We start from the raw sequence: 9,658 nt of genomic DNA, 5'->3' as shown, positions 1-9,658 counted from the left end.
AGTTGTGGCAAGTATGGTGTAACACCCCAAAACCTACAAGCATGTACATTATATAGTTAGATAAAAATGTAAACTTAGTTAGAATGTCACTAAGAAGGGTAATCTAAAAGAGTAAGTTTTAGTCAATTAAAAACATATGTATATACATGAGGGACTAAAGGAGGAAATGGGGAAAGTTAACATATTAAAAAGAAAATCAACACACACCACACACACTTCAGTGTGTGTGGGTGTCGCCTGGAACAAAGAAGCAAGAACCAAAACCCTCAACATCATAAAATCAGCAAATTGAAAGGGAATCCATGGTCTAAATCATTGCATGTGCACATAGAAACATTCAACTAAGTTAGTCTATCGAATGGTAAGTCAAATTTTATGATTTGGTGATTTTTCATAAGTGGGTCTTGATTGAAACATGATGTTTCCTTGAAATTGATTATGAATGTATGTTAGAATCATTATATGGAGGATAAATCATGCTTGAATTCTGATTATTTCGATGATATATGAAAGACCCATTATGAAGGTTAGGAAGATAGTAAAATGTGATGATCTTGTTAATTCAAATTCATGCAATATTGATGTAAGGATTGTATGTGTTAGAATATTAGTGAATGTTTGATATAAGATGTTGATTATGTGAAATTAATTGACTATAATGGTTAATGTTGAGAAATAGGAAAAGTATGCATAGAATACTTGTACAATATGCTTTGTTGATGATATGCACACCAAGTGTTTGTTAAAATGCTTGAGTGAAGAACTTTTATGTGAAAAAGATAATCTCATGTGAGTAGGATGTTAGACGGCTAGAATGAGAGATAAAGACATGAGATTTAAATATGTTGATTATGAATTGTAGGAGTAAAAGAGGAAGACATAAGCCATTCCGGAGCACAAGCAAAACACGACAAAGGTAAGTTCTTGCTTACATTGTATTATTAGTATGTAATGTGGTTATATCCTATTGTTCAATGGTTGGAATTGTCTAATTTTGACAAGTTGATGTGAGTCGTACATGTAAATTATATAAGGGTCGAACGAGTTAAAAGGGTAGAATGAGAAGTTTAGAGGAGCTTATGTCCGAAAGAAGGTCTAAAAGGCTCACTTGAGGTCCATACTTGTAATTGATGTCGTATGAATTTTGTAATGAGAATGTCTAACGGTTTGCTTGTATGTAGGTAAATCTACTTGTTAAATGGCGTCACTCGGATCGAACACACCCATGAAGCACGCTTCCGCAAGGATATTAGCTTGGGTCAAACTTTTGTTAATTGTACTTTTTGGTAAAATGGGTCTTTTTGTAAGTAACCAAACTTGTTTGTTATTAGATGTCGAACTCGTAGTCGAAGTCTATGTTAGTTGTTTATGAATGTTGGATTGTAAGTTATTTTAACACCTCCTAGTTAGTCATGCTATGGTTAATGCAAAAATTTTTGCTTACGAATTATTTGACCCGTTTGGTATTTTTGCCGAATGAAGCTTGTTAGTGTCCTTTAAGTTTTGGCCCCTTTCAAGTTGGTATCAGAGCCCAGGTTTGAGGGATTCGAGTAGGTGATGGTGCTCGAACTCAAACCGAAAGCTCTTGTGAAAGTGTGTTCGTTCCAAAGCGCCACGCAAGTAAGTAATTTAAAGATTTTATGTTTATAGATAGAAATGGGATTGGGTCATGGTTTAATTGTTAGTATAACATGACTGGGGACGTTAAGGTGCGCTATGGGAGGTTTCGGGGCTGCCCGAGACCATTTCGGGTTGGAAAAAGAGGTTGAGAATGAAAGTTCTGATTAAACAGCGATTGCAGGCCAGAAGCACCGTCGGCGACGGCCTTTTTGGGCGTCGGCGACGCACTGGGAGGCTCCGACGGCTTAACTTCCTGCCTACGGAGAAAACTCAGCGACGGACTTTTTGGGGAACCGTCGCCGACGCAGCCTTGTGCCGTCGGCGACGCCCTCTCCTGAGCTGCTTTGCTGAATTGTTTTGTTTGTAATTCCAAGGCTTCCAAACCCGTTCCAAACACTTGTTAAACCTAAGAAACACCTCAAATTGTTTATGAAGCTAAGAATTTAAGATAATTAACATGTTTTAATGACGAATGTGTAAAAGGACGGAAGTCATGTATATAAAAGAATGAAGTAACTAATGTCTTAGAATGTTGAAAGGAAAGATTTAAGAAGTTTATGACTTACGAGAATGAGTTATTAAGAATGAATAGTATATAGAACGATGAGGAGAACGAATGTGATAATACTTGACACGAATGTTTATTTGTAGATGGCTAGTGGAGGAAATACGCATACTACCGAACGTATAACTCGAGATGAGTTAAACAAGATGATTTCCGATGAAGTAACGAAGGCAATTGATGCAAATGTTTCAAGGCTAGCACAAGAGGTGGAGGGCCAAGTACTTAGTACGGTAGAAAACATGATCACGGCCAAGGTGGATGAATTAAAGGAAATGATAGCTGGAATTCAAGGCAAGAAAGAGGCAAGACGGTGCACCTACAAGGATTTTATGGCATGTAAGCCTACGACCTTTGACGGGGAAATCGACCCCATAGAATGCCAAAGATGGATAGCTAACATGGAAGGGGTATTCATTCGGAGTCATTGTGACAAAGAAGACCAAGTCATGTTTGCCACGGGGCAACTCATGCGAAGGGCTAAAGATTGGTGTGACTCGTATAGTAAGGAGATTGGAGAAAATCGAGTTCAAACCTTGACTTGGCAAGAATTCAAACAGCCTTTTATCAAGTACCATTGTCCACAATCAGCTGTGGATCGGATTCAAGAAGATTTTCTCCGATTACGACAAAGGGATGAATCAGTTAATGAAATCACGAACACTTTCCTCGATCAGCTGAAGTTTTGTGAAGAAATAGTTGGGACAGAAAGGAAGAAGATTATTCGTTATCATGGCATGCTCAAAGCTGAAATTCGGGAGTTCATAACTCCTTTAAAATGTGAAACTTTGGACGAGATCATTGATTTAGCAAGGGATAGAGAAATCGAGATAAAGAGGCAAGATGAACGTGGGGAGAAAAGGCAAGTCGAGAAGGGGTCAACTCAAGGCTCATCCAAGAAACCCAAAACGCAAGATCAAGGAAAGAAGGAAGCTTCCAAAGGCGGGTTCCCACGATGCAAAACATGTGGAAAACCCCATTCCGGTGAATGCTTATTGGGAAGGAAGGGGTGTTACAATTGCGGGCAAGAAGGGCATCCGTACTATAACTGTCCGAATCCCAAGAGGGTGTGCTACAATTGTAATGAATCGGGCCATGTGAAAGCCGATTGCCCAAAGCTCAAACAAGGGCCGAAGAAAGAAGGAAAGAAAGAAGAAACTGCGAAAGCAAAGGGAAGAATGTTTCAAATCTCCACGGAAGAAGCAAGAGCTCACCCGAATGTGGTCTCAGGTATCTATATGATAAACTCTATACCCACGTATATATTATTTGATACCGGAGCTAGTAGGTCATTCATTTCTAGTGAGCTTGTACGTTTTCCTTTATTCACGATAGAAAGAATGTGTACACCTCTCGAAGTAGAAATTGCCGATTGTAAGAGTTACCTTTTGCACGAAATATGTAGAGGTTGTAAAATCACCATAGATGATGAAGATTTTGATATTGATTTGATTCCCATGGTTTTGGGAGAATTTAAAGTAGTGATAGGTATGGATTGGTTATCCCGTTATCACGCGGAAATTTTATGCGAAAACAAAATTATTCATGTGACATCCCCTAAAGGGAAACGGGTAACCATTCATGGGGAAAGGGAAGTAGGAGCAAAATTTTGCACTATCCTAGAAGCCATTAAGTACGTGAGGAATGGAAGTAAAGCATTTTTGGCCTATGTAGTTGATACCAAATTAGAAGCTTTAAAACTTGAAGATACTAAGGTAGTGAATGAATACCCGGATGTATTTCCGGACGAATTGCCGGGACTTCCACCCGAGCGGGAAGTCGAGTTTCGTATCGAATTAGAACCAAATGCCAAACCGGTAGCCAAAGCCCCTTACCGGTTGGCACCCGCGGAAGTACGGGAATTAATGGTCCAACTACAAGAACTTCTTGACAAGGGTTTCATACGCCCTAGCGTATCCCCGTGGGGAGCGCCTGTTTTGTTTGTTAAAAAGAAAGATGGGTCGATGAGAATGTGCATCGACTACCGTGAACTTAACAAACTCACGGTAAAGAACCGATACCCACTTCCGAGAATAGATGATCTCTTTGATCAACTACAAGGGGCAAGTTGGTTCTCAAAAATCGACTTGCGATCGGGCTACCATCAAGTACGAGTAAGGGAGGAGGATGTACCTAAGACTGCGTTCAGAACTCGCTACGGACATTACGAATTCTTGGTAATGTCATTCGGGTTAACTAACGCTCCGGCCGCTTTTATGGATCTAATGAATAGGGTATGCCGAAATATGTTAGACCGGTTTGTCATAGTGTTTATTGATGACATTTTAGTATACTCTCGTAGCGAGTCTGAACATGCAAGTCATTTACGTCAGGTACTCGAAACGCTTCGAAAGGAAAGATTATATGCTAAGTTTTCTAAGTGTGCGTTTTGGCTTAGGGAAGTGCAGTTTTTGGGACATGTAATTAACAAAAAGGGGATTTTGGTGGATCCCTCTAAGGTAGAAGCCGTGATGAAATGGGTACCCCCGAAGAATGTAGGTGAGGTAAGAAGTTTCCTAGGTCTAGCCGGCTATTATCGGAGATTTATCCAAGACTTCTCCAAAATAGCCCTCCCTTTAACTAAACTAACAAAGAAAGAAGAAAGGTTCGAATGGAATGATGATCAGCAGAAAGCTTTTCGAATGTTAAAGGAGAAATTGTCAAGTTCCCCCGTTCTAACGCTGCCAGAAGGAACAGAAGACTTTGTGGTTTATGCAGATGCATCTCATCAAGGGTTGGGTTGTGTCTTGATGCAACGGGGCAAGGTCATTGCCTATGCATCAAGACAACTAAAGCAACATGAAATTAACTATCCAACCCACGATCTCGAACTGGCGGCGGTAGTGTTTGCCTTAAAAATCTGGAGGCATTATTTGTATGGAACGAAATGCACCATTTATTCGGACCACAAAAGCCTTAAATACTTCTTCGAGCAGAAAGATCTCAATATGAGGCAACGAAGGTGGCTAGAGTTAATCAAAGATTACGACTGCGACATTCTTTACCATCCGGGAAAAGCTAATGTTGTAGCGGATGCGTTAAGCCGGAAGGAGTACCCACCACCCATTCGAGTGAAATCGATGAGAATGATAGTTACACCAACCCTTCTTGAAACGATACGAAAGGAGCAAGACGAATCCTTGAATAAAGGCGATCCGAAAGGTGAAAGAACGAAAGGGTTTGAAAGTGAACTTGAAGCAAACACGAGCGGGTTAAGAACAAGGTTTGGGCGAGTTTGGATACCGCGATACTGTGAAGCAAAGACCTTATTATTGGAAGAAGCACACAAGTCCCGTTACTCAGTTCATCCGGGAGCCACAAAAATGTACCGAGATTTGAAAGAAAATTTTTGGTGGCCGGGAATGAAACGCGACATTGTCAAGTATGTATCTAAATGCTTGACATGTTCTCAAGTTAAGGCGGAACATCAAAAACCTTACGGGAAATTACAACCCTTAGAAATTCCGGTGTGGAAATGGGAGAATGTGGCTATGGACCTTGTGACCAAACTTCCAAGAACCAAGAAAGGGCATGATGCAATATGGGTCGTTGTTGACCGCCTTACCAAAAGCGCCCATTTTCTACCCATTCGAGAGACCTATTCCTCGAAGAGGTTAGCGGAAGTTTATGTGAATGAGATCGTTTCCCGCCATGGTGTGCCGGTGTCTATCGTCTCAGATCGGGATACGCGATTCACCTCCCGCTATTGGCGGAAATTTCATGAAGGAATGGGTACTCAATTGCATCTAAGTACCGCATACCACCCGCAAACGGATGGCCAATCCGAACGAACGATTCAAACTCTCATGGACATGTTGAGAGCATGCGTGATGGATTTCGGGGGAAATTGGGATGAACATTTGCCGCTAGTAGAATTTTCATATAATAATAGCTATCAAAGTAGCATACAAATGGCGCCGTATGAAATGCTGTATGGAAGAAGGTGTAGAACCCCGGTTTGTTGGGGAGAAGTAGGGCAAAGGGAACTCGCACCGAATGATGTGGTGGCGATAACCAATGAAAAGATCGACGTCGTACGGGCTCGGTTAAAAGCGGCGCAAGACCGACAAAAGTCCTATGCGGATAGAAGAAGTCGCCCTATTGAGTTCCAAGTGGGGGACCGAGTATTCTTGAAGGTGTCTCCGTGGAAAGGTATAATTCGATTTCGTAAGCGAGGAAAGTTAGGTCCCCGATATATCGGACCGTTCGAGATTCTAGCTCGAGTTGGAAGGTGGCTTACCGGTTAAATCTACCTACTTCTTTGGAAGGGATTCATAATACCTTTCACGTGTCACAATTACGAAAATGCTTAGCGGATGAAACGGCCCATGTGCCAATTGAAGACATTGAGATTGATGAGAAAATGAACTATATAGAAAGACCGGTAGCTATAAAAGATTCCAAAGTAAAGACGCTTCGTAACAAGGAAATCAAGCAAGTCTTAGTCCAATGGCAACACAGAAAGGGATCGGATCTCACTTGGGAGCCGGAGGATGAAATGAAGAAGTTCTACCCGTTTTTATTTGGTACGTTAACCGGGTTTCGAGGACGAAACCTCTTTTAAGGGGGGTGGACTTGTAACACCCCAAAACCTACAAGCATGTACATTATATAGTTAGATAAAAATGTAAACTTAGTTAGAATGTCACTAAGAAGGGTAATCTAAAAGAGTAAGTTTTAGTCAATTAAAAACATATGTATATACATGAGGGACTAAAGGAGGAAATGGGGAAAGTTAACATATTAAAAAGAAAATCAACACACACCACACACACTTCAGTGTGTGTGGGTGTCGCCTGGAACAAAGAAGCAAGAACCAAAACCCTCAACATCATAAAATCAGCAAATTGAAAGGGAATCCATGGTCTAAATCATTGCATGTGCACATAGAAACATTCAACTAAGTTAGTCTATCGAATGGTAAGTCAAATTTTATGATTTGGTGATTTTTCATAAGTGGGTCTTGATTGAAACATGATGTTTCCTTGAAATTGATTATGAATGTATGTTAGAATCATTATATGGAGGATAAATCATGCTTGAATTCTGATTATTTCGATGATATATGAAAGACCCATTATGAAGGTTAGGAAGATAGTAAAATGTGATGATCTTGTTAATTCAAATTCATGCAATATTGATGTAAGGATTGTATGTGTTAGAATATTAGTGAATGTTTGATATAAGATGTTGATTATGTGAAATTAATTGACTATAATGGTTAATGTTGAGAAATAGGAAAAGTATGCATAGAATACTTGTACAATATGCTTTGTTGATGATATGCACACCAAGTGTTTGTTAAAATGCTTGAGTGAAGAACTTTTATGTGAAAAAGATAATCTCATGTGAGTAGGATGTTAGACGGCTAGAATGAGAGATAAAGACATGAGATTTAAATATGTTGATTATGAATTGTAGGAGTAAAAGAGGAAGACACAAGCCATTCCGGAGCACAAGCAAAACACGACAAAGGTAAGTTCTTGCTTACATTGTATTATTAGTATGTAATGTGGTTATATCCTATTGTTCAATGGTTGGAATTGTCTAATTTTGACAAGTTGATGTGAGTCGTACATGTAAATTATATAAGGGTCGAACGAGTTAAAAGGGTAGAATGAGAAGTTTAGAGGAGCTTATGTCCGAAAGAAGGTCTAAAAGGCTCACTTGAGGTCCATACTTGTAATTGATGTCGTATGAATTTTGTAATGAGAATGTCTAACGGTTTGCTTGTATGTAGGTAAATCTACTTGTTAAATGGCGTCACTCGGATCGAACACACCCATGAAGCACGCTTCCGCAAGGATATTAGCTTGGGTCAAACTTTTGTTAATTGTACTTTTTGGTAAAATGGGTCTTTTTGTAAGTAACCAAACTTGTTTGTTATTAGATGTCGAACTCGTAGTCGAAGTCTATGTTAGTTGTTTATGAATGTTGGATTGTAAGTTATTTTAACACCTCCTAGTTAGGCATGCTATGGTTAATGCAAAAATTTTTGCTTATGAATTATTTGACCCGTTTGGTATTTTTGCCGAATGAAGCTTGTTAGTGTCCTTTAAGTTTTGGCCCCTTTCATATGGGAATATGGTGAATCTTGAGGGACTTAGTGTGCCAAAATGGAAACTAAAATGTATTAAACAAAATATCACACACACACACACAAGATGTGTGTGCGTGACTTCGATCAGGAGAAAGAGCAGAAGGATGAACCCTAGCTCTCAAGAACATCAACACAAATTCAGCCCAATCAAAGCTAAAATCGAATGGAAAATCATGCATGAATGAAGAATTAGCATCACCCAACATTAACAAACATGTGGTAAGTTGTAGATTGCTATTTGGTGAACTTTTAAGAAATGGGCTATGAACAAATCCGTGATATTGTATGAAACTAAGCATGAATGGGTGTTAGAATCATTAAATAGAACATGTGTTATGCAAGATTTTGAGTAATTTGATGTTTTGGGGTGAAACCCACTTTTAGTAGTAGAGATGATGATATGGATGATTATGCATGTTCAATACTTGTGTGATGTTGATATTTGATGTTGTATATAATGAGTAATTGTTAAATAATGGTATAAAAGTTATATGATTCTAGTTGAAATTGATGATCTATGTTATGAACTAGGAAGAGTATGCATAAAATACTTGTACTGTAGGCTTAAATAATGGCATGCACACCAAGTGTTTGATGAAATGCATAGGTGGAATTATTAGATGAGATTGGATGTAAACAATGAATGAATGTGTATAGGAAGTGATAATGGTGTGTTGAATAGTGAATTAACATAAGAAGTGTGCTTTAGATATGATTCATGTAGAAAATTTGATTTGCTAGTATCATGTGGTAGTAGTATGCTTTAGGAGTGGTACCTTATGCTTAAATGATACAATGGACACCATGTGTTGCTGGACTTTCTAAATATGGCTGTGAATTAATTGTGAAGAACGTGAATGTATAAGGAAGAAGAAATATTAGAATGATGATTTAGGTTGGCGAATCATGGGTTATGATGCTACATGTAGGATTACATAAATACTAGTATGAATGGAAGTTGTTAATATACATATGTGAAATCTAGGTGAATGTGGTTGTATGCGTCTTACTACATGAGTGTGAAGCGTATATAGTATAATGGTTATGTTCTAACATGCCACGATCTGATGTATGTGTGTGTTTAGATTGGAATTTAGGTTGCTTGATAGTTGACTTTCTAAAAGTCAATGAATGTAGAAATGTTGTGACTAGGCTTATCCAACATGATTGTAAGATTAGGAAGATAATGTGATGCCTAATAGATCACCATGTGTTATTTTGATGATATGTTAAATTGTGTGGAATTGGAATGAAATAATTGTTAAAGTAGGACTTGTGTATGTTATAATGGATTAGTGAAAGTCAATGTGACCCGTGTGTTCGCTCGCCGCTACTACGGGAATCGCTTTTGCTTTCTTAGGAAGGCATAGCCATAA

General features: G+C 38.9%; 1 protein-coding gene and 1 long non-coding RNA gene across 3 annotated transcripts; both read left to right on the top strand.

Annotated features, from left to right (window-relative positions):
* The first annotated feature begins 214 nt into the window (after window positions 1–214).
* On the top strand, window positions 215–1,415 carry LOC110945127. Its single transcript, XR_002595046.2, has 3 exons — window positions 215–361; window positions 863–916; window positions 1,182–1,415. It is a non-coding gene; the product is annotated as an uncharacterized LOC110945127 (long non-coding RNA).
* Window positions 1,416–2,275: 860 nt separating this feature from the next.
* On the top strand, window positions 2,276–8,145 carry LOC110945128. Of its 2 annotated transcripts, none has more exons than XM_035974296.1 (3): window positions 2,276–3,412; window positions 7,604–7,657; window positions 7,923–8,145. In XM_035974296.1, exons 1-3 carry the CDS (start codon window positions 2,332–2,334, stop codon window positions 7,937–7,939), a joined length of 1,152 nt encoding a protein of 383 aa, XP_035830189.1. In that variant the 5' UTR covers window positions 2,276–2,331; the 3' UTR covers window positions 7,940–8,145. The 2 variants fall into 2 exon arrangements, 1 of the variants encoding a protein (XP_035830189.1); XR_002595047.2 differs by lacking the exon at window positions 2,276–3,412 and adding an exon at window positions 6,956–7,102.
* Window positions 8,146–9,658: the final 1,513 nt, after the last annotated feature.

The sequence above is a fragment of the Helianthus annuus genome, chromosome 6, assembly GCF_002127325.2.
Source record: "Helianthus annuus cultivar XRQ/B chromosome 6, HanXRQr2.0-SUNRISE, whole genome shotgun sequence".
NCBI classification, from domain to species: domain Eukaryota; kingdom Viridiplantae; phylum Streptophyta; class Magnoliopsida; order Asterales; family Asteraceae; genus Helianthus; species Helianthus annuus.
This window is presented reverse-complemented; position numbering and strand designations above follow the sequence as displayed.